This window comes from Eptatretus burgeri, chromosome 10 (genome assembly GCF_056783735.1).
Source record: "Eptatretus burgeri isolate ZD-2024b chromosome 10, Ebu_testis_v1, whole genome shotgun sequence".
In the NCBI taxonomy this organism is placed as follows: domain Eukaryota; kingdom Metazoa; phylum Chordata; class Myxini; order Myxiniformes; family Myxinidae; genus Eptatretus; species Eptatretus burgeri.
This window is the reverse complement of record NC_140970.1, coordinates 3,213,045-3,240,404: the sequence shown is the minus strand read 5'-3', so window position 1 is coordinate 3,240,404 and position 27,360 is coordinate 3,213,045. Positions and strand designations below refer to the sequence as shown.

At 45.9% G+C, this 27,360-nt stretch overlaps 3 protein-coding genes across 6 annotated transcripts in view; 2 read left to right on the top strand and 1 right to left on the bottom strand.

Moving 5' to 3' along the window:
* The window catches only part of LOC147017829 (glypican-6-like), a 58,195-nt gene extending 52,397 nt beyond the window's left edge, over positions 1–5,798 (top strand). Inside the window, exons 9-10 of one of the 2 annotated variants that reach the window (XM_085896850.1) lie at positions 1,283–1,486; positions 2,007–5,798. In XM_085896850.1, the coding sequence (XP_085752976.1) occupies positions 1,283–1,467 (185 nt within the window). In that variant the 3' untranslated portion in view covers positions 1,468–1,486; positions 2,007–5,798. Of the gene's footprint in view, positions 1–1,282 lie in introns of both variants that reach the window. The other variant, XM_085896848.1, reaches the window with a different exon arrangement.
* LOC147017828 (serine/Arginine-related protein 53-like) lies at positions 5,030–20,007 on the bottom strand. The gene is made up of 9 exons (XM_085896851.1): positions 19,706–20,007; positions 18,841–19,062; positions 17,412–17,519; positions 17,245–17,281; positions 17,112–17,163; positions 6,838–6,915; positions 6,640–6,743; positions 6,329–6,502; positions 5,030–6,188 (listed from the first exon to the last, which is right to left on the bottom strand). Exons 1-9 carry the CDS (start codon positions 19,810–19,812, stop codon positions 6,096–6,098), a joined length of 975 nt encoding a protein of 324 aa, XP_085752977.1. The 5' UTR covers positions 19,813–20,007; the 3' UTR covers positions 5,030–6,095.
* A 2,603-nt stretch (positions 20,008–22,610) lies between these two features.
* Positions 22,611–27,360, top strand: part of LOC147017826 (protein canopy homolog 3-like) — a 48,505-nt gene continuing 43,755 nt past the window's right edge. For 2 of the 3 annotated variants that reach the window (XM_085896853.1, XM_085896852.1), the window contains exons 1-2: positions 22,616–22,896; positions 23,230–23,353. In XM_085896853.1, the coding sequence (XP_085752979.1) occupies positions 22,752–22,896; positions 23,230–23,353 (269 nt within the window). In that variant the 5' untranslated portion in view covers positions 22,616–22,751. Of the gene's footprint in view, positions 22,897–23,152; positions 23,354–27,360 lie in introns of all 3 variants that reach the window. The other variant, XM_085896854.1, reaches the window with a different exon arrangement.

The following is a 27,360-nucleotide window of genomic DNA, read 5'->3' as shown; positions in this document are numbered from 1 at the left end:
AGCATAAATATGCATGATGCAAGACATGGACGGAGCATGAATATACATTTTACATTCAAACTTCGTTGCATCACAAGGAGATCAATGATCGCTCCACCTCCTTTGTTCGAGACCATGCCATCATTGCTGGTAGAACACCCTGATTGTGAAAAGGGCAGTTTCCTTTTCATGACATGGTTTAATTTCTCAAATGCAACCTATCCTGTTCAAGTACATCTCTTCACCTGTTCAAAGTTATCCGTATCCGTTTGTACTAGTTGTCCTAAGTGAATGCACTTGTTGGTTTCTTCAGTTGTGTATTAATCTCTATTTGAATGTCTTCGCTTTCTTGCATCGTTGAACGTTAATTTTATCTTTGTCATATTGCATTGAAACATTTTTAGTCCAATCTTTTGAATTGGCAAATTGAGCTCTTCCATCATGATTTTCAGTAATTCTACTTTGTTAGCCCATCCCCCCACGCAGCGTGTGCCGATCTGTCTATATGCATTATTTAAATGGAGCAGCATCTTCTCTACATGCAGTGAAGTGTTGCAGCATTCAACCAGGATGCCAGATTCATGCATTGATGCTTTGTTGTTGATCAGGGACCAAAGGCTTGAGAATGGAAGAATGAAATGTTTTAAGTTCGACAAACTTATTTTAGCATGTACAGTAGTGTTTCTGTAGTGCTTTTATGAGTTTAAATGGTAATAATGGAGGCCTGTACTCTTAATGAGTGTTCAAGGCAAGTCGAGAAATGCTTCAAGGTAAGAACCAATCCTGGACAGATCGCCACTCCATAACAAGATACTCAACTGAACGGAGCAAGAATGAGCTTCTCCAGGGTGCCAGCGATAGCTTGCCTACTCTTTCGCGAAGGACACCATGTGATCTTTAACGTCCACCAACTAATGCTTGCAGACAGGACATCGGGCTGAAGGGCCATTCATCAGGATGACAGTTTTATAGCTGGGCCAAGATTCAAACCCAGGCTAGACAGCTCAGAAGCGAGTCTGTATACCACTAGGCTATCCTGCCAGCCGCCTAGTTTCGAGTAATATTTTATTCTCAGTTTTTATTTGCTGAGGTCATTATGAAAGCATTATTTTGAGCAACATTAAATATACAGCCACATGTCGCTGCTGCTGCATTGTGTGATCACATTCTATGGACCATCCTTGGACCTTTCATTTAATTACATTTTCTGAGGTCAAAACAATTCAGGAAATGATCATGTTTATTAGGATTCTTACTTGAAGGCCTTCAATATTGCTTACATTTCATTCCCTTTCTCTTCCAGACGATGAAGCCAGCGGCTCAGGAAGTGGGCAAGAACCATTGTTACCAACGGGTGCAGCGAATCGAGTAAATCCATCAATGAAAAGTTCACCAAAATCATCAGCACGTCCTGCTTCGCCATTTACCTCGATCTGGTTTGCATTGTGCCTGTTACTATCGTTCACACTGCCAAAAAGTTTGCGGTAGACATGAAGAAAATGATTCGGTAAGCAATGCAGTGCTTTGGTGTTTTGTATGTTATTTCTCCAAAAAAAATGGAGAATCTTTTCTATCTTTATTCCAGTTCTTACTCCCTCTCCCTCTTTTATCACAACCTGCCTTTCTCATTCCTCTTTGTGATATTCTACAGTAGGCTACTCGACTCTGCCTAACACTCCTGCCCTCCCTCCTCTCCACGCTTCATTTTCAAAACGCACCCCCATTGCATCACTCGGTACGAGATTAGAGGTAACCAGCCTGCTTGAAAAGTGCAAAGATGTTACCAGCCAAGGAAAAACAAAATATAAACATGGCACCTTTTAACTTACAGTTTTTATTTCATTTTATATCAATTGCTCGATTTTTAACTACTGCCTGCATTATTGCTATTATACGAACACCGAGGGTAAATTGATTGTCGATCAATTTCCATACCTTGGTTCTTGCATGACGCAATTTGTATAATGTTAAAGCCTATGACAACTCAAGGTGGCCGTGAAACTCACGCGTTCCGTACGTGTCCACAGGGTGAACCAACACTGCAACATTACCTTCAGGCATTTTTGCAGTCGTTTCGGTGGAGTTACAGCAAACCGTGAGGTTGATTGAGATGTTTTAAATGTAATTAATTTTATTTTCCTTGTGGAAGGGCTACGGGCCGATTTAAACGCACATAATTATTTTTTAACTTTGAAACGGAAAACAAGACAAGTGGCACGGTGTAGTGAAAGAATGGGTAGTTGTGACGGCCAAAGCAGTGTAGTGCCTTGAGGCTCATTAACCACTCGTACCCCGCCTTTCGTGTACAAGGAAATATTTTACAAAGACGACGATGCATACTTCCACAGGTCAAGGGCGGTCCACAAAATGGCAACTTTTCTTCTGTTTTTTTTTTTTTATCAGGACCGTTAATGGCATAAATCACGTTGTGTATTGAGAGGATTTTGTGGAGATACTGTTCGGTGCATTTTGGGATGTGATGACCGGTTTGGTGTACTTTGTCAAACTGTGATCTTTGATACCACGTTCAAAAGGATATTTAATTTGGACCAGTGTTTTGCCACGTTTCGTAGACTTTTTATCATGTTTGCTAAATAAAAGATGACATCGGTGCACGATGGTTCATACAGGATCGTGCAACTTCGCATGCTATGATAATTGCCCTTGATTTATCCAAAAAACTTTTGAAGGTCGTTTTATTTCTCCGGGATTTCGAGACAGAGAGACAGAGAGATATCGGCGTTAAGACATGGGCCACTCGTAGTCCCGACTTGAATCCACATGATAACTATCATTGAAAACTTTTGAACAATCAAGTCATTATACAAAAGCCACAAACTCTAATGGAGGTGAAGGTGAAATCTTTGGGATTGTGAAACCGAATCGAGGATTTGTGATGGAAAGATTGGACGACTTCATCTGCAGGGTGGAGGAATCACAAGGGTTAAACATTGGTCCCATTGCACAAGTTAAATAACAGGCATGGATCCAGAAATTTAAAAAAGGGGAGGGGTAGAGTACTGTAAAGATTAGTGGATAGGTGGAAAGGTTGTGAGTGTTTGGGGGGGGGAGGGGTTCTAAAACAGAACCCAATTTGCAGCGCGAGTGCAGACATATTTTGTGTTGACGGAGCAAGTAATGGCTACCCATCACAACTCTATTCAACTTCCTCATCTGTGACTATTTCAACTGCCACTATGCCACTTGGCTGGGAGTTGGCACTGAAACAACCAGCTACAGCACGATTCAAGCTTTCTGTAATTCTATGGGTGTGACCCAATTTGTGAACTTCCCATCCTCGATCTCCACTAATGGTACGTGCTTCCTGCTGAACCTGCCAATGACCAACTTCCCCTCCAATCCCCTGCAACTTCACTCTTCTTTCCGCAGTCTTGTAAATGTCCAAACCACTTTGGCTGTAGTTAGTGAGCTACTGCAACTCTGAACTCTGCTTATTTGATCAGACCAACGAGCGGGGCCTACATTCTAACCTCTCACTAAAGGATTGGTCATCCATCTCTTCTACATGGATATTCACTCTGCCTGTAAAAGATTTTACAAAAAAAACTGCTCATTCCATGTTGTCTGAAGCAATAATAGCCATCCTCAAAACCCTGATATACTGAATCCTCAACCATCTTCATGTTGTTATGAAAAGCGAATCCAACCAATGACAACCTCAGATTCCTTAGTAAAGCTCACAACAGTGTCCATTCTCAGTCGAGGTTGAAAATATCTGGCAAAACTTAACATTGAATTCTCCAACCTCTCTCCTTCCTTTGTGGTACTTTGATAAGTCTGATTTTGTGTCCGTGCTCCTTCACTTCATCGCCTTCCTCATGTGAAATGGTATCAAAGCTGCCTCTCAAGAAAACACTTAATGTTACAACCGTTTTCCTCCAAAACTTGTGGCACCAACTCATCTCTGTCCCCATCTGATCCACCCGTGCCAATCATCTGCTATGTACCCATCCATGTGAAAATTCTAAAGTTGAGGCCTACGACTCACCTCCACTCCTCTGTTCCTCTTCTTCTGCTTGTGGAACCTCTTTCTTGGATCCTACTCTTCCCTCCAAGGCTTTACATTGGCAGTCCACCTCCATCTATACCCATTATATTTCCTCTCATTTAACTCATCGATGTTGGTTTTGAAAATCTGTCCCTGCATTCCATCTCTAGTGTACGTAATCACTGCTTTTGAGACAAACGGCCTATCATGATCAAATTTAATAAACACAAGTGGGTACATCGGTTCATGTCACCATATGCTCGCTATATGTTCCATGGCAAGTTTCTGGCAAACAAATTCTCACTTGGCTAAATTTTTTTTCAAAAATACCAATCAGGATTTTGAATGTTAAACTGCATATCTAAGGTCAAGTGTAATTGGAAAAGGAAACATCTTCGGATGCTTATATCGATTTGAATTTGTACAATGTTAACAATGTACATGTTTGAATTGCATTATTGGTATTCTATGGTGTATTGCATCTGAATTCTCAAAGGATATTTCTAATTGTTGTTCTTCTTTCATATGCAGCACAAAGCTGTGAGTAGCATCATTGGTAGAGGGCATGAGTGTGCTGCTGGTGCAATACCCTGTAGGTTCGGGCAAGAATTAGTAATTTCAGGGTGTGAGCGATAGCTCGCCTATTCTTCGCAAATGACACCATGGGATTGTTAACATCCACCGACTAACGCCGGCAGACAGGCCACTCAGTTTAATATTCATCCAAACGACACATCGATGCCTCACTCTGCCTGCGAGACATCAGGATGACAATTTATAGTTGGGTCAGGATTCAAACCCAGGCTCGACTGCTCAGAGGCCAATGTGCATACCTCTCGGCCATCCTGTCAGCTTACTAATTGTTACTTCATACGCATTAAAACCTTTTGATTTGAGGATGTAATTTTGTGGGCCACCCTTCTTCTTTGCGCCTTAATCCCAACAATTAGGGGTCCAGATCGACCCTGTACACGTTCAAATGAAGATGTACATCCAGAGACCTGACGGCGCAAGTCACAACCACTTCATTAATCCCGTTGATGCATTTAAACAAAATTACCGCTCATTTATTTATACAGCAGGCATATATATTGCATCCACCTCATTTAAAACACACAAGGGTTTATGTTTTGAATCTGGCCAATTGTAGAAAACCGTGCACATTTAAAAAAAAAACTTTTAATATCGTGCCTTTTTGACCGACAGTGATTGATTAAACTTAAAATACCTTGCATGTGAGGGGATAATGTTAAGGCAGTGAAAGATTCCACTCCACATGTCACGAATATTAAAATTAATATCAGAGCTGTTTACAGGTGCAAACTGAAATGCTCGCACATGTACATGCTCATGGTTAAATGGCATTGTTGACAGCACTCCCACCCCTTCCCCCACTCTTCCTGAAATCAAATACATTCTCTTTTTCCACCCCTCCTCATACTTTTCCATTTCTCTTCTCAAGTTACACCCTCAACCCCTTTTCCCACCACCTTGCAAATGTAATATGTAGACCCCATGATGAACGACCTTAATTTGCATCAAGTTCATGAAGATGCAACAAGGAGCCCAAATATCACGACGATGCAATATTTATGACAATTGGTGTATATTTTAGGTTGTGCCATCACATTTCCTGCAATAAACCAACACCTTTACTTTAAGCAGACAGATGCATCATCTTGTATTTAAAACATATGGTCATACATTCTTTTCCATGTGATTTTTAGGAAACATTCTTGCACACCCAGCTATGAAATCAAAAAAAAGAAAGAAAGAAAGAACAAAGCAATAAACGTGCTTTTATCTTAAATCTATGGTTTGTCTTTCATTTGGTCCCTGGATCGTCGTAACATGGGCTTCCAAGTAAAGCTCTAATACACCATAACCTCCACCAAAATTGAGCTCAAACTTTGGTTGCAGTATTAAAGGGATAAAATTGACTGGTAAAACATGTACTAATCCTATACTGCTATACCAGTGTTTAGTTGCCATGAGGTGGAATATGAATATATTTTATCCGCTGGAGAATGTACCAACGAAGAGTAGGAAACACTACTTGTGGCACGCAGATACAAGTTGCATGACTGGCAACGTGATGGCAAAGTTCTCAACCAACAGGAGTTCCGAGCAGGCGGTCTTGGCGCAGCGACTTGAGTCGGCGCCACCACTGCTCCACCGCAGCTTTCTCATCATGCCAAAGCTAGAATAAGGAACAAAGGTGGGGGGGGGGGGGAATGATGCGGTGAATTCATTGAAACAGATTTCAAAATGGAAAACTATAACTGACATCTTCAAAGGCCTGCAGGCTATCGGTAAATCAGTAAATCCGGTTGCCCTTACCCCAGGCTCCTCAACTGCTTCCATATCTCTGTACACAATCCCAGATGGAATGCTTGCCAGCTCCGGTTTCTCTGAAGGGGTGAGGGCAGCGGCCTCGGACTCCTTGCTGGTGTTGGCACCTGCTTCGCTCCCACCCCCATAAATGGCAGCAACGTGCTGCTCCTCCAAGGAAATCTGGAGACGAGAAGTGGCAAGCATGACGTGTGACGCACCCCACACTTTTCCATTTTGTACCCCAATCAATGTCTCTGCCTCACAAACACCATCACTCTTTTATACACCCCACCAAACACAAGCTCTGTTATCTTTACCTGCGCTTTGTTATCCCTGCTGGAGACAAACACGGCCGACGTGAAACTCTCGCTCTCTATCGCTGCCACCGAGCGTGCCCGATTCAGCTCTTGTTCGGCTGACACTGCATTGCAAAGAAAAAGGGGGGGGGGACACGGCATGAGGAAGGCCTTTCCTTTCTCAAAGTCTTCAGTGATTGTTATTCGATAGGGCCTGACCTTTGACTTCCTCTTGCTGCTTCTTTTTCTCAAGGTCCTTCTCCTGCTCACGTGTTTTCAACACCTCGTCCGTTTTTGCTGCACAAAAAAACAAAAAAAAACAAACAAGTTCCTAAAATATGAATGTCATCAAAAACAACATGCATTATTTGGATCAACTAGTCTTCAAACGTTTAGCTCATGTCTGAAAGGGATATATATATATATATATATATATATATACATATATATATATATATATATATATATATATATATATATATATATATTGTTACGGTTCTATGAACCGTATGTATTCAAACGTACAGGTGCCCCGAGGTTAGTTATGCCGTAAGTATATGTGTAGACAGAACCCCTCCTCATGTTTCGTGGGAAATCGAAGGGGTGCGTTGCGATGTTTTTTTAGTTAGGTTAATAAATAATTTTATTTCCCCTCTTATGGAACCATGCTACCTTCCTAGCGCTTGCACTACAGAGACTCGTTTTTCCAAGGCAAAATCTCCACGTCGCCGTTCCAGTTCCTTCTCGGCTTCCCCAAACGTACGCAGTGTGGCTGCACCGTCATTCACCTTCCCCAAATACGCGTGGAGTAGGCGGGCCTCGCCGGCGCCTGGCCGAGGCCCCGCCCAGAAAGGGCGGACCCATGGGAGCCCCGTCCAATCCGGGTGGACAGTGACGTCAGTTTTGACCAAGGCTCCGCCCCGCTGAGGGAGGTGGCTGGACTATGAAGGGACCCTCTGAGACGCATATTCGTTGGAGTTCAGTCAAAAGGCTCAGTTCAGTTCTGCATTCGCTGGGGCATTCGTTGGAGTTTTGCTGGAGTCTTGAGTTCGGTGTACGAGGAGGATTGACAGACTGAGAGCTTTTTCACAAGTCTGTGGGTGGTGGTGTATGGCCGTTCTTCGTTGGTGGAGCGATCCGTCTGGTCGATTTCGATAACGACCAAGGACACCCGACCTCGACCGGGTCTCTCGCTGGGTCCTGTCCGTGACTGTGATCCCCGCCCTGGGACTCCGCTCTGCTCCGCTCGGGTTCCTCCGCGGACACAAGCCCCACGCGTGACTGCGGACCGAGCTGCACGACCATTGGCAGGTGCCACACCATGGAGCACCCCCTCCCTCCAACGTGCAGGTACCCAGCCGAGTCGTGACCCCAGCTCGTCTCTCTCCCTGGCCACAAGGTTCCTTGGAATTCACCTGGGTTTTATTTTCGTCTGTGTGTTGGCGCCGTCTGCCAAGTACAACTGCATAAGTGTTTTCAATCATTGTAAATATCCTGTATATCCGTGATAAGCTTGCTGTGTCCATGCTGTGAATAAAACAATTGTAGAAATGTTCCCAGTTCGTTTCCGTCCTTTCTTTCATTGGTCCAGCATGGTTCGGATCTGAGTTTTAGCCGGGTCTTTGTTCCCGTTAATATGCTCATCCTTGCCGGCACGGCTTTGGCAGTTCCGCTCGACTGCACCCGAACCGGAGTTGGTAGTCGGAGCTCTACCGAAGTCGGTATCGTGACCCGGTTCGAGCAAGACGTGCCAAGGGCGTGGTTCCCCGGTAGACACCGCGTGGTTACTTAGGTAAATTGGTTCCAGACAAAAAGACCCTATGCTACACGGTGGAGGTATTGGCGTCCACGGTCAGTTAAGCAACCCGCTACAATTCCGGGAGTCTAGTGGGAGACGACATAACTTCCCCCACCTAGCGGTCGTTCTCTCCACCGGTCCCTGACCAGCAACAATATTACATATTGTGGTGTAGCCTGCGGGCATGCAGGGCGGGGCATGATGATGGGAGGAGGGGTCGTCGTGGTCATCGGGTCTGCAAGGGATATAAGGTGTGCGCGCCGCCTGAGGCGTCGTAGTAATGCTGGAGTCGCCCGGCTCGTGAGTGTGCTGGATACGTAATAAAGGAGAGCCGCGGGCAAAGTACGCCCGCGCTCGCGCTTGTGCAACACAGCCCGGCTCGACTGTTCCCCCGCTCGTGTCTGCCTGCTAAGCATCTTCTATCCAGTACACCACAGTTGGCTGACGAGGATCTTCGGATCGGCGTGTGCAGGGCGGCAGCGAATGACCCGTGCGGTTCCAGGCTACGGAGCCAAGGGTCTCGCCAGCACGAGCATGGCAGAAGGTCGGTGCACGGCGCACGAACGCGTGCCCGCCTTCGTCGGAATTGACTTCGGCCACGTCGAGTGGGCAACGGCCGCGCTCAGTGTTCGTTTTATTGAGGCACGTCAGATCGGGGGAATGATTTCTGCAAAGCCACGGCTAAAGACCGAGGACACGCGGTTCGGCTCGAACGCGGCGTGAGACGTCGCGCAAGCTCTGAAGAATGTCCGGGGTCTCGATGGTCGGGGCACAGCAGATGGTCCGGGGGTCAGCGCGATGGGCCAGGCACGCACGGCCACGCGCACGGTCTGCGGCGCGGGTCGTGGGCGAGCGTTGCAATGCAATCACTCGGACGGCGGTCTGAGCACTCGAGGTCGTCTACGGTGTGTGGGCCGAGGGTCATCGCCCATCGTTACAGTCATAGATGGCGGTGTGCGAAGCGATCCTTCTGTCCTGGGTCAAGGCCTACCGCCGGTATGGTGTTCAGTGCATGGCGTGCATGGTAACGCCCCGGGTCGAGTTTTGCGGCCGGGGCACAGAGATTCCAGCGACCCGGAGCGGGAGATGCTGCCGGAGTTAGACCTGCTTCCAATTGATCCGGAGATGACAAGATCAGTGGCAGGGGAGGTTGAAGTGATCGGGGCACTGATCGGGTGTCAAATTGAGTCCACTCGTGCTGCCCGCGCATCGCGCGCGTACACCGGCGAAGCGGTTGCGCCGCTTGCAGCGCCCGACGTCTCGGTGCTTTACCGGGGGCGAAGCGCCCTACTCACGGTGTTTGCGGTGCTCTCTTCGATGCCTTCGTCGAGTACCGAGGGCGAGGTTCTGGCGGCGGGAGCCGCGTCGATGCAACGGGAGCGGCCGTTCGTTGCTGCCTGCGGCGGTGATGTACGGTTCAGGAGCGGCGAGAGCCGTATCAGCTCTCGCGATGAGTTCCCGCGCTTCGGCAGCGTTCGTGAGGCAATGCGCGCCGGTGTTGTTCGGGCAGCTTCAACAGGTTGCGGTGGGCCCGTGGCGTTAAAGGAAGTCGCGAGTCACAGCATCGAGTCGACAACCAAGAGGCGGACTCGTGATGTGGGTTGTGGGTTGCTGTTCATTGCATATTTGTTTTTCATTGCTCGAGTGATGCGGTTTAACGTTGTTGAAATAAATGCCAGCAGTTCCCGTGTGAGAGTGGGTTTGGTAGAGATCAATCAATGGGATTTGTATTATGATCAATGTAATGTGGTGGCTTTGGGAGCGGTGGTGGCGAATAAAAAGGTTGGGTTGGCCTTCCATTGCCCCGGGCCGCGGGTAGTTGCTTTGTCGGGTGCTGGGATTTTATCAAGAGAACGCACTGTACGGAAAAATGAGTTTGCAATGGTTCAAATGTTATTCCTATTGATTTATGACGAGCTTATGGTTGAAGTGTGGTTTAAATGGAATTGCTACCGTCTAACTGCCGTGTGGGTCTCGGAGATCGACTCGGAGCCGGGACTCGTGCGCTGGTCGGCGTTACCCCCACCTCTGCTTTCAGCGAGGTCAGACGTGCCTGGCGCCTGGGGCGTGGCTCTCTGGGTGCGCTCAAGGCCGTTTTGGCCATGCGGTGGAATCTCAACTGATTATGGTGCGTGGGGGTTGGGGAGTGTTTGTTGCTTCCAGCCAAGGGTGCTGTTCAGCGCCCCCACCAAGGTCGGTCGTGTCTGGCGGTGGCGCCGCGGGTTCCAGACAGCGGGGGTCCGGCCTCGAAAGGTTTATCTGTTTCAGGTCTGCCTGGGGAGAGGTGCCGCCTTATGGGCCGGAGGCGTTTGATGGTGCCGGGGGAGGTCGGGAGGTCGCCGCGACCTCGCCAAGGGCCATGTAAGCATGAGCCGCCTGGGGGCGTTTTCGCTGTGTAGTGCTGCTGTGCTTCTCCAGTAGCTCGCTTCCACGCATTATATGATGTGATGTGCTGTTATACTTCGCTGTTTTCATTTTTTGTGCCTTGTCTACTATTATACCGTAGTCCTTCGTGCTGTTTATGCTTATTATGATGGTGATCATTTAATAATCATAGTTTTAGAAGGGAGGAGTGTGGTGTAGCCTGCGGGCATGCAGGGCGGGGCATGATGATGGGAGGAGGGGTCGTCGTGGTCATCGGGTCTGCAAGGGATATAAGGTGTGCGCGCCGCCTGAGGCGTCGTAGTAATGCTGGAGTCGCCCGGCTCGTGAGTGTGCTGGATACGTAATAAAGGAGAGCCGCGGGCAAAGTACGCCCGCGCTCGCGCTTGTGCAACACAGCCCGGCTCGACTGTTCCCCCGCTCGTGTCTGCCTGCTAAGCATCTTCGATCCAGTACACCACACATATAATATATTATATTGTATTGTTACGGTGGTGGAAATTCAGAGAACACCATTCAGGTTCCCCAGAGATCAGTTATTTCGATAAGTGTGTGTTCCAGGTTAGATTTCCCCACCGACGTATGAAGGGAATTATTCGTGTGCCGGGTTGTGCATTTTTGAGTTAGCCGTTATTCTTTCTCTATCTTTTATTTTAAACAAACAAACATCTTCTCATCGCAATACCATCACGTCATCCTCGACAGCGGCAAAGTGCCGTCGGTGCGAACTCGTGCCGCGACAAGCAGGGCGATTTCAACCACGTCCGCGTGTGATCAGCCGCCGCGACAAGCAGGGCGATTTCAACCACGTCCGCATGTGATCAGCGACTTTCACGGCAAAATCGGATCAGAATGGCCTTACCCTCTGAAGGAGCTGGCCAATCAGAAGTGAGAGGGGTGGGGCCAGCCAGGGTGAAGGTTCAAAGGTGAAAAGGGGGAGGGCGCTGATTTCGGGTGGTGAAGCCCAGAGCAGCCCCTCCCCTCGGGGCGATAAAAGGCCACGTTCGCTCGCCGGCAAGAGCTGGTTGCTTTGAGTTCATGCTGCGCTGGAGTTCGCGGCTTGCAGTTGGTGTGGAGAGTTTTCCGCTCGGTTGGAGTTGGGAGTGGAGAGACGCCCCGTTGAGAGTTCGGAGGTGGGAGTGTTGAAGTGCGGGCAGTTGATTCGCTCGAAGGTTCGCCGGCACAACCAGGAGGCCGGAGTTGAGACCCGTTCACTCCTCCAGCGCGTCATCGACTAAGCCAGGCCGCAGTGGAGGCCGGACGACCAAGGGGGCCAGTCGGAGCTCGGGGGTCCGGGCAAAGACGCCAAGGGTCACCGAACAAGGACCCATCGAGTCACCACGAGGGTGGCCTGGTAGCCCGCCCGGTCTCTGAGCCCCTTCGGTCATCCCGGCTCTGAGAAATTATAAAGGCTCACGAGCCCGGTTCTTTCTTTCTTGGGTTTTGCATGAAAGTCTGTGGCACCTTGTCCTTAAGTAGTGAATTGTGTAAGTGCATGCTGTAAATGATCATAGGAATGGGCTGTAGGCTTTTTTCTCGTGTCCTGTCCCCACCCCCCCCCCCCATTGACTGCTTACGTGCAGAGTGGAAATAAATGTCCCCATTGTTGAATGTCACCTGCTCGTTGCGTCCCTTCCTCACATTGACTGCCCTAGAACGTTCGGGATATTAGCTAGCTGATTATCAAGCCGATAAAACGTACATCTGGTCCGACGGGACTTGGCGATATATAACCGCTCGGCAATCGCATACGGAACGAACTGCTTAAGCGGCTCGTTTTCATGCAGGCCCCACCGAGGTATAAACTCCTGGTATCTCTGTCAGCGCGAATAATTAGGTACATCGACAATTCGGCGATCGACCCTGTAGCGCGTGGACAGAGGGATTGGCTGGTTTATGGTGTGTTAAAAACACTCGTAGCTGGGTTTCGGCGTTGATCCGGAAGCTACGACGAGATTGCGCGTTTGGTGGGCGCGCGCGGCCGCAATTGGGCTAAGGCGATCGTCCGCACGCCGAAATCTACAACAAAATATATATATGTATATATATATATATATATATATATATATATATATATATATATATATATATGTGTACACACACATCACATGCATGAGCAAATTCCACCCGTCACTTTACTGGCAGGGATACTAAAGGGGGGGAGAGGCAAAAAGAGGTGAGGAGGGGTGGGGGAAGGGAAGGCAGACGTGCAGTGGAGAGACAAACACCGCCCGTACGCGTCCAGAGACAAGCACCGCCCGGACGTAAACACCATCCAGACAAAACCACCGTCCAGATATGTCCAGAGACAGAGAGAGAGGAGGAGAGAGTGAGGGAGGTGTGGGATGAGGGTGCTGCACTGTATTGGTAGGGGGTAGAGCAAGGATGGGACAGAGAGACAGAGTAATGCTTTATGAACAACACTATACCACACACACACACACACACACACACACACACACACACACACACACACACACACACACACACACACACACACACACACACACACACACACACACACACACACGATATTGGCAACAACCCAAAAACAATGCGTAGCTTTCACCGAAAAACAACTTTGCATTTATATCAACGTTTCAGGGATATGTTGACAAACATTAACCTTTAAAAACAGCTGCATGTGACTGGTGGAAAAAAAATTGCCTCGGTAATTTAGAAAACACGTTCATGTTGCAAACTGCTCAGAAATCGAGTTTTATTTCACAACCACTCGCTCAGGGCAATGGAGCACAAACCAACCAACCACTCACTCGCTCAGGACGACGGAGCCCCAACCAACAAACCAACCAACCACTCACTCACTCGCTTAGGACGGAGGGGCGTGAACCAGCCAACCAACCAACCACGCACTCGCTCAGGACGACGGAGCACGAACCAACCAACCACTCACTCATTCGCTCAGGATGACGGGGCATGAACCAACCAACCACTCGCTCAGGACGACGGAGCACGAACCAACCAACCACTCGCTCAGGACGACGGAGCACGAACCAACCAACCACTCGCTCAGGACGACGGAGCACGAACCAACCAACCACTCGCTCAGGACGACGGAGCACGAACCAACCAACCACTCGCTCAGGACGACGGAGCACGAACCAACCAACCACTCGCTCAGGACGACGGAGCACGAACCAACCAACCACTCGCTCAGGACGACGGAGCACGAACCAACCAACCACTCGCTCAGGACGACGGAGCACGAACCAACCAACCACTCGCTCAGGACGACGGAGCACGAACCAACCAACCACTCGCTCAGGACGACGGAGCACGAACCAACCAACCACTCGCTCAGGACGACGGAGCACGAACCAACCAACCACTCGCTCAGGACGACGGAGCACGAACCAACCAACCACTCGCTCAGGACGACGGAGCACGAACCAACCAACCACTCGCTCAGGACGACGGAGCACGAACCAACCAACCACTCGCTCAGGACGACGGAGCACGAACCAACCAACCACTCGCTCAGGACGACGGAGCACGAACCAACCAACCACTCGCTCAGGACGACGGAGCACGAACCAACCAACCACTCGCTCAGGACGACGGAGCACGAACCAACCAACCACTCGCTCAGGACGACGGAGCACGAACCAACCAACCACTCGCTCAGGACGACGGAGCACGAACCAACCAACCACTCGCTCAGGACGACGGAGCACGAACCAACCAACCACTCGCTCAGGACGACGGAGCACGAACCAACCAACCACTCGCTCAGGACGACGGAGCACGAACCAACCAACCACTCGCTCAGGACGACGGAGCACGAACCAACCAACCACTCGCTCAGGACGACGGAGCACGAACCAACCAACCACTCGCTCAGGACGACGGAGCACGAACCAACCAACCACTCGCTCAGGACGACGGAGCACGAACCAACCAACCACTCGCTCAGGACGACGGAGCACGAACCAACCAACCACTCGCTCAGGACGACGGAGCACGAACCAACCAACCACTCGCTCAGGACGACGGAGCACGAACCAACCAACCACTCGCTCAGGACGACGGAGCACGAACCAACCAACCACTCGCTCAGGACGACGGAGCACGAACCAACCAACCACTCGCTCAGGACGACGGAGCACGAACCAACCAACCACTCGCTCAGGACGACGGAGCACGAACCAACCAACCACTCGCTCAGGACGACGGAGCACGAACCAACCAACCACTCGCTCAGGACGACGGAGCACGAACCAACCAACCACTCGCTCAGGACGACGGAGCACGAACCAACCAACCACTCGCTCAGGACGACGGAGCACGAACCAACCAACCACTCGCTCAGGACGACGGAGCACGAACCAACCAACCACTCGCTCAGGACGACGGAGCACGAACCAACCAACCACTCGCTCAGGACGACTGAGCACGAACCAACCAACCACTCGCTCAGGACGACGGAGCACGAACCAACCAACCACTCGCTCAGGACGACGGAGCACGAACCAACCAACCACTTGTTCTGAATGACATTGTGGGCAAAACCGTCCGCAGTGAGTGAACGATTCGCTCAAACGTGGCGCAGTACCGCTATTAACTGTAAGGCGTTTGGCAAGTGGCTTGAGCACTCGTGCAAGCACTGCAATTAAATAGTTAATAAGGAACAGTTGGCCAGGCTGTCGCTGCATATCATGTCGGATCCCTTTAACTTTAAAGCTGATCTTCGCCGCGCATGCAGCAGTTAATGAAATAAAATTAATTCGTTCAAATAATGACTTCATCCACAAAAGCATTGCAGCTTAATGCAGAACAACCTGGAGACATCGCAAAGTTCAATCGCCCGTGAAATAAACATGGCAGAAACTCCGCAATCTTGCCTGCTTGTCTGTGCATGTGTTACGTAGTACATCGGTTCGGGGTCTGTGCAAAAGTTATAACTTTTTTTTTTTTAATGTGGGTTTTTTTTTTTACCAGATTTGCTTTGATTCCCTGCAGAGCACCTCGTGAAACCTCCGAAAATATACACAGATCTGGCAGACGCTATGGATAGGCAGTCCCTCTGGGGGACAGGGCGTGAGGTCTTGCAGTGAATGCATTTAAATCATATAGCTCAAGGGAGCTAGTTAATTTTGGCACATTCCTAAATTTTTTGTTCACTCAATATAATTCTCCAAACAGTAGAAAAAGATAAGTTTAATGCTTTGGAAAGTACACATTTTTTATGTATGTATGGGGAAGGAGGGCACAGAGCCTTGCTTGCTTAAAGTCAATAGGTATAGCGGCTTCGTTATAAGACTCATTATTTCTATAAATTATCAGATTTCACTCCAGATTTTGACACTTATTTAATCCTGAGGATATCTGATTCTCAAAACCAAAATTATATTTTGATGATATACTTTAATTTCTCCATGAGTGTAGATCGTGCAAAATCGTCTCATATAATGCATGAAATTGCTTCAAGCTCCTAGTTTGAAAACTATAGTACTTACAAAAGTGATCTATACAGCGATTCGTAGCGATGATGAACAGGCATTCGATAATACGAGTGAGGAAAGTGAAAAAAAAAATTATCGTTAAGAAATCGTTGCAGTTTGTTTCAAGTCAAGGCATTGTTGAGCAGGCCAAAAAAACATGGCGGATTCAGACCCCAGCGAGGTTACCCAGGAAACGCTCTTAGTCCCCAGAGATCGAGGTGGCCGAGGATCGCCTGATGAAGGATAAAATTAAATGATGCCGTTATCTTTAAAAGGAGTGTTTTAATTAACCCAAACACCCAATTTTCACTCTTGTACTTCCTTGGAGTTTTCTTAGTATGCATGCAAAGTTTCAGGCTGCGAGGTTTCATGGTTTTGGAGTTATGGAGGACACACATCCGTGCGCACGCACGCACGCACACTTATTAGTATAGATACAGTATATTCATCGTTTATCGGAGAGGATTCATGGGACTTGCTGAGACCAGTGAAGGACAATTATTTCGTGGCAGTGTGATTGCAGCAATATTTGGTTCGGCAAAGAACCTGGATTGCAGAACGACGAGACAGATTCATATGTCCACAAACTTATCTCACATTTTTGCAAACCTGTGACAATTGTAGTTTTATTTTTAGGCTCGTGGGGGAGCTTGTTCGTATTTCACATTCAAGGCAGACATTAGTGGACATCAGTGTACTTTTACACGACTTGCAAGGACGGCAGACGGTGGACAAACACATTTGGTATACATTGGATTTGAACCCGGGTCCCCTGCGTTATGAGCCAGGGATTCAGATGGGAACACGAACAGGCCAACCAATCCGACACAGTTTAGGTGTTATTTCTGTACCTGCTGCTTCTATGGCTTTTTGCATACGCAGTTTGGCTTGCTCTGCTGGAGGCTGAGAATAAGGGAGAGATGTCATCATAACAACAAGACAGGGCATCTAACCATCAAGTTGATGCATAAAGTAACATCTTACCAAATTCTCAAAACCTGGGATGCTGGCACAGATGTCTCTGGAACACAAATGAGGTAAGACAATGATGGGTACACCCGTGTACTACTGCCATGAATAATTTGGGATGTCATCAAATTGTCGACTCGACTGCATCCCTTGAACACATCGTAATACGGCACATCACTCACTCTTTCTTTGCAACTGTCGATGGAGGTTTGTCCTTCCTTTCAATCCTTTTCCCTCGTGCTTCACGTCGTCTGCGACTACGTGAACGTCGAGGCTTCCGTGACCTCGATCTGGATCGGTACAGGAGATAGGATGCAAATGTTTGTTTATTTTTGATGCAAACATTTCACATAATGCATCGATTAAAATTATTGATGTCCAAAGTGATGTTAAGTGGGAGGCTCAACATGCAAGAACGTCCAGGTAGTAACGTACCGTCCTTAATGTCCAAAGTGAAACTAAGACCTTAAGAAAGTGCACTCCATAATGCGGAACCCCGTCTCCTCCATTGCACCATTTTGTTGAGATGCAACTATTTTCAAGCCACAATAGGGAAACATTGCAACTATGACGCTGTCACGACAGGTGTGCGAACGCGACATGAGTGTGATCTATTATTTAGTACCTCCGCCACCAAAGGTGGGCAAAGATTGTGTTTTCACCGCCGTCTGTGAACAGGATATCTCAAAAAGTTATGGAAGGATTCGGACGAAACTTCGTGGACCAGGACAAGCCGATTAGCTTTTGGTTCAGGTCCAAATCCAGATGTGGTATCTATCAGTGGATACAAAATGTAAACTGTTCAGCCTGGTGGAGGTATGCGCTCTACCGAGCGCTGTTCTAGTTAAAGTCTGCCATGTAGCTCGTTCTAAGGAGACCGTGCATGTATGCAGCAGGAATTGGGGGGGGGGGGCAGTCGGCATCAGCAACCGCCATCTTCCTTGTAAGCTTATCGGACGGACTGTGGGGTTTTATCCAACCCCTAGCCACTGGAAAAACAACAGAACATTTGACAAACAAATAAGAGCAACATGTAGGAATACTTGAGCTCAGTTGAGGATAAGACCCAAAAATGCTGGAGAGTGTTGAACAATACACCAAAGAGTAAACAAATAATTTGCAACAAGGTTGAAGGTGAACAGAAGGAAACGGAGAACAAGACAAACAACGCTCGTGCATTAGCGAGGGAAAGTTTTCCAGCCAGTCTCAGGGTTCTCTATTAATTTGGGTACACAGCACGTGACGAACTGCTGGTTGCACAATTGCTGCAAGTGTGGCTGTGCTGCTGATGGTATCTCCCATAGGTTTGGGCAGGAGTAAAACTGCAATTTGTTCAGGATGCCAGCGATAGCTCTCCTCCTTCACAAAAGACACCGTGGGATCTTTAACATCCGCCGGGTAATTATAGCACACGGGACCCCCCAATTTAACGCACATCCAATGGACGGCACGCTTTGTGATGCAGTGCCCCTTCCTGCGAAACATTAGGATCATAGTTTATTGCTGGGTCAGAATTCAAACAAGGATGCACACAGCTCAAGATGTGAATACCTGTCGTCCAGGCTATCCTGCCAGTACATTCATGGTTGAATGAAGCAAAGAGAGTCTCACCTTCTACCGTGGGTTCTTGAACCGGATTTATTTACACGATGAGATTTATCGCGTGATCGTGACCTTCGACCTCGCTTCCGTGCACTGTGCGATGATCCAGACCCCGAATGGGTTGACACGGAGCTAGATCGTCGTCTCAGTGATGGTGATCGGGAGGAAGGGGATGAGGAGGATGATGATGAGGATGTTGAGGACGAAGAACGAGACGTGGAACGCCGTCGCCTGGGAAAAGATGAATACAGTGTTGGTGATTTGTAATCATGGGGGGGGGGTGCTATTCACGGGGGAGGGAGGGGGTGCTATTCACGGGGGGGAGGGGGTGACTCAGTGTTCAGTTTACTCAATATATAGACAAGACGTGTCTATCCGTGGTTCTGACCAAAGGCCAACCATTACAACTTTACATCCAAAATCAGAAACAGACTGGACAGCCGGCTTAATGACTCCTCTGCAGGAAAAAGAACACTGGTTCGACAACTCGTGGGGCAGATAACAGCAATTTTTGAGAGGAATCGTGCAAATGATGATACAAGCATCAAATTTGGCACATTTGTTCTCCAGGGGATTCTAATCAAATCTGCCTGATTGGTCATTTGAAAATCCAAATTTTTAAAAATTTCAATTTTCAAATGGCCAATCGGGCAGATTTGATCAGAGAGCCCTGCAGAACAGGAATGGCAAATTTGATGCTTGTATCATAATTTGCACGATTTTTCTACTATCGACTACACTATTATCACTGTTATCGTATATAATAAACATAATGCTCACGTTGAGCGACCAGGACGTCCTTCTGACAACCAATGTTATTTATTCATTCATCAATTCATTCGTTCACCGTCAGTGCCGACACACTGGTACGAACCTGCTATCCTTCTGGCGCTTCTTATCGCGGCTGTGCGTACTGTGATGCGATCGCCTCCGTCGCCTTCGTTTTGCGCCATCGCTGTCAGACGAACGACCCCTCGCCATGAGACCGTTTCAGCCTCCACGACAAACCCTCGATTGTTACTTGAAAGGAACTTATGGTTCCTCGATGATAAATATCTATTAAAACGTAATTTAAATATATATATATATATATACAGATATGATGTGCCGTGAGATTAAACCCAAAACTCGAGACCTTACCGACCAATCAAAAACCGAATCACCGATTACCAACGTTGGCCGTAATTGGCCACTTTAATCAACCAAGTTCAACATGAAGCGTTCCTATTGGTTCCTCACCTCGCCGGAAGCGTCACCCTGATTGGACCAATAAATATATATATATATTTCATTTTATAAAAAGATTTTTTTAATTGCCCTCTCCATGAGGAATCGAGGCAGCGTCTCGTACGGCGTACAAGAGTTATGGGGATAAGGGTGTTGGACCTGCAGGTGATGTTGCGGCGGATGAACTGGAAGCACCCTCAACTCTGTATGGCGGTATTAGAATTCCTGAAGGAATGTGGGAGACCCATTTAAAATGTATCTGCCTTTGAAGGGCTGTGGCTGGAGGCGAGTTTGATCAAATTCTGGTGCGTGGCGTGGATAGAGCCTCCTGGCTCTGACAGCGCCATGAAACACTCAACCAAAAAAAAAAAACAAAAGTAGAATATTCTTTCTCCACAAGGTGTAGGCCTAATCGAGCAACCTTTACAATGCTGCCCATTGTTCGAGTTTTTGTACACGACAAGAATACTGGACCATGGAAGGAAATGTTCGACGAGTTTATGACCACAGGGCACAGGGGTGTGTTCAGTTCACACCGATCAGCTTGTGCAGCGGCTCGCCAACACTCAAGCAAGCGCTCCATTCAAAACGGTTGAAACTTGAATTCAGAGGAGCGTCGTCGTGGTAGTAATGACGTCACACTGCAGCGATGCGTGTATGACGCGGTCCACTATCAACACGCGGTCACGTGATTTGGCAGCCATATTGTTTTGTTTTTTTTTACTTTCAAAAGCCTTCTCTGAAGTGGCTGAACAGATCGAGGCGAAACTTTACACATATGACCGCCTGTCCACGAGGAACAAAAGGATCATACATATGATGTCATAGGTCACCTGGTTTGGCAGCCATATTGGATTTAGCCAAAAATCTATTTTTAAAATCTTCTCCAGAACGGCTGGACAGATTGAGGGGAAACTTCACACAAATGTTCTCTAAACCTTGGGGATACCAGGGTATTCACAAATAATTGATGTCACATGGTTTGGCAGCCATATTGGATTGAACGAAAATATTTTTTTAAATTATCTCTTGAACCGCTTAATCGACATGAAACTTCAAAAAATATGATCCAGTAGTACTGGGGAATAAATGTTTTAAATTTCAATGTGATCGGATGTATGGTCTGGCAGCGAGAATTATTTAATATTTTGATCTCGGTTCTGTTAGATTTTTTTGTTGTTGTTGTTGTTGAAAATAAGGCTCACTTGGCTGTACCTGGATGGGTTTGAGAGCAGAAGAGTAACAACTGAAATGCGAATCCTACCCAGGTTCCTCGTGATGATGTCATCTTTGTTTCTTTGCTTGTTTGAGTTCCATTCTGATTACTTTGATGCCGGCTTAATGACTTTGATGCCGGCTTAATGAATGGCTTAACAAAAAACTTTAAAACCGCTTGCAAGAAACAACAACCACACAGGCTGTTCCTTCACTCTCGTGTGCCCGTACGTGCGTGACCGTACGTGCAAACCAAAGAAAAAAAAACTTTCAAACAACCACACAGGCCGTTCCTTCGCTCTCGCGTTCTCGCGACAACCATACTTCCACACACAGAGTTAATTAAACTCCAAATTAAAATCAAGTTTACCTCCCTGTCTTTGCTTGCCATGACATTCGCTGCCATGTAACCGGCACGGCCTGTGATGTCATCATCGGCCGGCCATGCACCGGCCTACGCAGCAATGTGTCATGTCATTGGTTGGTAAATAAATGTCCGCAGCAACGTGTCATGTCATTGGTTGGTAAATAAATGTCCGCAGCAACGTGTCATGTCATTGGTTGGTAAATAAATGGCCATAACTTGGGAAGCAATTGTCCAATTAATATCAAACCTTGAAAAGGCACATCCTCAGGTCCCCAGCAATATACCAGGCAAGTTTCAATTACATCGGACCAGTGGTTGTTGAGAAACAGCGGTCACACACACACAAACACACACACACACACACACACACACACACACACAAACACACACACACACACACACACACACACACACACACACAGATTGCTGGAATTATAGATAGATGTAACACACCAAAACACAAACACCACACAAAACAAGTCCTGACTATCTCTGCTCTTTTTCTTGTTCCAATTTAAACTTATCTACTGCGTCTCGTGCCACTACCTTTCCAGGGAGACATTCCATGCATTAACTACTCTGAGTAAAAGACCCCTCCCTGACTACTGGCCCCTGGACCCATGACCGTCTCTTCTGCTGAATTATTCTTCTCCATTTATTTTGTCTAATACCCTTCATTGTCTTAAACATCTCTGTCATATTACCTCGTAACCGCCCCCTTTCTAGTATTCTGAGGTATCTCCCTTCCACGAGCCTCGACTCTATATAAAAATAATTTTAAAAAACGCGTTCGGGGTGTATAGTTACATATCGTAAGGCCGGTTGGACCCTTCCTCCCGCACAAATTATTGTCCTCTCACGTTGCATGAAGTAAAATTTACCCGAAGTTTTGAAGCCTTTAAATTAATCCGGATTTAGGATGGTTTCGAAATTTTATAACGGATAAAACATCAGATTTAAGTGCCCCGTGCCGAGTGTTGATTGGTTGTCCTTGATCACACGCAAACAGGAAGTTGAGTGGGTGCTAGAACCAGTCGTGTGCAGTGTGCACGGCCATGGTCCGTTTGTATTGAGTATTAAGGTTGTGGCGCCGTTTCGGGAGACTTTTTAAATGAATATCGCCGTGGTGGCCGTGGCCGTGGCCGTGGCGTTGACGTGCGTCGCGCTGTTGGTCGAGGGGGTGAATACGAAGAAAACACGAGAGGCGAAGGGGAATGATTTGGAAGAGGCTGTGAAGCTGCCGAACCGATGTGAAGGTTCGTGGGTTGTCATTTACCTCGTTTGTTAACGCTAACGATGTGCGGACAATTCCACGGCGTTGGAGCATTGTTGGCTCGTGTGACGTGACGTGTATTGTGACGTCACGTCAAACGCCTAATTGACGGAACAAAGCGCTGCTGCCGGGTGGTCGCTTCGTCCTTTAACCTCGTGCATCGGCTGCTCACGTTGATGCGTCGTCGGTTTCTCGGAGGGACTGACCCTAACTGATGTAGAATGGTGTTTTTTTTTTAGGTCATCTCGTTGGAGAGTCTTGCACCCTTTGATACCCAATGGCTCCATGTCCGTGTGTGAATTTGTCATGATTTCAGTGTGCAAGTTCTTGGCTCTGGAGTTGACCGGTGCCTTTGAGAAAACTGGAAAGTCACGAGCCATGCTGGACACCAACTATCGCTTTCTGGATGGAAAGGGAACTCGAGTCCAGTACCGATACTCGTACGTCTGATGTCTGATGGGCTGCACCTTTTTTACATGATTAAATCAACCTGCTTGTTCCTTTGCTGGGTGGAAGTGTGAATGTAATTTTTAATTTGTTTATTTTCATTGACAGTTATTGGAAGACCGGTGTTCCTTGGTACCTTGGAATGTGTTTTAAATTATTATTAATATTATTATTTTTTTAACCATATTTTGTTAGACAACTGTCATATCATTAAAGTTTTCATCCATGCAGAAAATGGATGGTCTTGCATATGGCACCAACTTAATAATATCCTCAACATTGGATGGGCACTGACTGTGAGCATCGTCAAAAAGAAAACTTTCAAACCGGGTACCAGAAACATTGTTTAAAAAAAAAAATAATAATAACATTTGATACTTTTTATTTTATTTTGACTTGTTTATTGCTCGCTATTGGAGGCAAATGGGTTAAATGAAGTGTCTGAGTATTTGAGGTTCAAATAAACCCAGATTAATGTATCATAAGCTCTGCATTATTTCGTTTGAGAAACTTCTCACACCGAGTTTGATAATTCTCATTTGTGTCAACTATCTAAACAATATTTATATCTTGAAAATGCACTCACTATCTTGTATCAAATTCCAACTTCGTCTGTTATTACAGTCGACAACACCGAATGATATCCCTTCTTATCATGGAAACTATTACCTACAAACACCATTTCTCTGATGCCATGTTTTACAACTGCTGCTTTACACTTGATGTCCAAGCGGCATTCGCGAAGCACCTGATCCAACGATCGGCACATCGGAAGGTCACGTGGTTCCTTTTCATAACTCGAGCGAGTTTTCAACATGCTCATGCTATTCCCAGAGGTCACAAGAGTTCTGTGCTCCACACCATTTATTTATCTTGTGCGGCGTGTAAAAATGTCAAGGAAACTCCACAAGTTGTCAAAGACAAATTGTGGGCAATTCGTACATGTGAGCAAACTGGTGTAATTGAAACGGAGAGATGAGGCCAAAAAAAAAAATGTTGCATTGGCGTAACGGGTCACTGAAAAATAGGGTAGGTCGGTCGGGATCTTTTTTTTTATTTTTTATTTTTATTTTTTCCTAGTAAATCCCTCCAAAAATCTCCCCCGGCTCGAGTACCACCCTTTTTGTCGGCGGGTTCTGTCCGAAACACTTCCGGGTTTTTGCGATCGCAATCGCAATCAACAAGATACTTGAAAACGATAGCAAAAAAACAAAAATAGCAATAAAATAGGGTCGGCAAAATTTTTCGATAGCAAAAAAACCAAAAAAACGTAGGGTCGGGCGGGTTACGCCAATGCAACATTTTTTTTTTTTTTTTTTTGGCCTGATTGGAGCAGATTACTTTAAGCCAAATTAACTGACTTAAACTACAGTTTGGTTGTGCTGGTTTTTGGGGAATTTTTTTTGTTTTTTTTTTATTTTTTAATATACAAACATTATTATTATTATTTTTTTAAATATTATACGATGCATTTATAACACTAATGCGGGCCCGTAGGTGCGTAAACAACGACTGGATTGGGGCATTATTTCAATTAGATCGGACCAACCGTATCATAAATGGCCATAACTTGGGAAACACCTGGGAAACGTACTCAGGTCCCCAGCATCAATTGTGAGGTCATATCAAATGAAGAAGAATTGTGACGCCCCCTCTCGGGAAAATAAACATTAATTGTGACGTCACGAATGACGTCATAGCACCGTGTCTTGTCATTGGTCGACTAAATGGCCATAACTTGGGAACTGCTTATCTGATTAATATCAAACCTTGAAAAGGCACATCCGCGGGTCCCCAGCAATATTCCTGGCAAGTTTCAATCAGATCGGACCATCAATCGTGCAAAAAATAAATAAATAATAAATAAACATTAATTGTGACGTCATTCGTGACGAGTAGGGAAAGAATACTGGTTCTGGCTCACTTTTCCCCATGTAAATGAATGGGGGATTTTCAGCCATGAAATTTTTCTTTTTTTTCCCCTGAAAAAATAAATCCCCTTTTTAGCCCAAGGTATATTTATTTGTCTCCCCTTTTAACCTGGAGCCTGGTGTTGGCTTAGTTGTTAGGGTGGCGGCTTGGGATCCCAGGGTCCTGAGTTCAAATCCCGTTGGCTGCTGAATTAACACCAGGGGGTTGACTCAGCCTGCCATCCTTCCGAGGTCGGCGAAATGAGTGCCAGTGTACTAGTCCCGGTGTATGCCCCGGTTAGAATAGGTGTACCATATCCCTGTGTGTCATAAGAGGCGACCAGGGTTGGTGTCAGGAAGGGCATCCGGCCATAAAACATTGCCTCAAGAAAAAGCCAAACCCCTGCACAGCAGGGAAAAATGGCTGTAAAAATGGCCATTTTTTTATTTCCCCTTTTAACCTAGGGGCTCTCTATTCAAATAGCCCATACAACAAGATAAAGATTTGTTAAAGGTGATTCGAAAGAAATATCTGAAACGTCTAAGCCTCGGGGCACTCTTTATCAAATAACCAATGCATATTGTTTAGCTCACTCATTGAACCTATAAACATTTGTTCATTCTCAAATTCCTTCAATAGTTTAATTTTCTTTGCACAATAATCCCCATCTAAAATATTGAAAAACAAAACATTTGAATCTTTATATTTTTTAAGATACCCCTTTTGTGCCATTACGAAATGATAAACTTCTCTTAATGATCTCATCTGGCCACCTCCTGAGTTGCATATCATTTTGATATTGTAGTAAATTATTTTTCCATTGTTCAATTGATAACCATCAAATTTTTCAGTCCATTCAAACATATTTATTATTTTCTTTACATCCTCTAACTTATTGGTTTTTAAATTGATTCGCATATTTGTTTTATTTACCTTTGTTTTAGATATTTTTTCAATAAGACTTATTTGATATTTTTCACATTCATTATGTTTTCCATTTATATACCAAGACTGAGATTTTCTCCACTCTTTAGTTTGACTAATACTTGGTTCGACCATTTATATATTGTGAAAAACGCGGCGGTAGCCCTTAAAAACCCTAACCCATCTTCCCATCGTTAAAACTTGTGTCCATATGGAACACAATCTATTCTATACACTCTATCATACAATATCCATATGGAACACAATCTATTCTATTCACTCTATCATACAATACCCATATGGAACACAATCTATTTTATACACTCTATCATACAATATCCATATGGAACACAATCTATTCCATTATCTAAAATAAATCTCTTATCATCAAAGGCCCCTAATGCCTTTTTATTTACTTCTTCACTATATATCTTATGTTTATAACTTCTTATTGTATTCATTTTCCTATATTCTTCTTTCTTATTCATCAAACAATTATAATAATTTCTAAAAGTTATTGATTTCTTTATTACATATTTCTTTATTCCCTTTAACCTTTTATCAATCTGATCACCATACTTATAAGCATATGCCTTTGCTCTCAATCCAATAAACTCACTCATTACTTTTCCACCCAACTCATCCTTAAACTTACCAATAACCTTTTCATTCTTTTTGAAAATAACTCACTCTTCTTACTAAAATTACTTGTATCATATACTCCAATGTTTTTCTTCATATCCTTATAAACATCGTCAGTTTTTATATCTAGAATAAAACTATCGGTGTCCATATACAACAATGAAGCATTTTCACCATACTCTTTCTTTAAATCATTATACAAATAATCATACATCAATATCTTTGATAAATCAAGAACTGCTGTTCCAATATAAATTGGTTTATCCATGACAATACTTTCCTTTTTCATATGAATAGCAGAAAAGTTCTCTGAAAAAACCTCTTCTCTCTCAAAACTTGGTTTATTTATCAATCTAGAAGCTTCTTTCCAAGATGTTGCAAATCTAATGTTTTGCCTGTTTCTAACATTCTCCATTGTCTTTCCAAAGACAGCATTATTCATCAATTTATAGAATTCCCCTTCAAATTTTACTTTTGTATTTGTTCTCATATCTGTATTGAATTTAATATACTTTTTCATCCA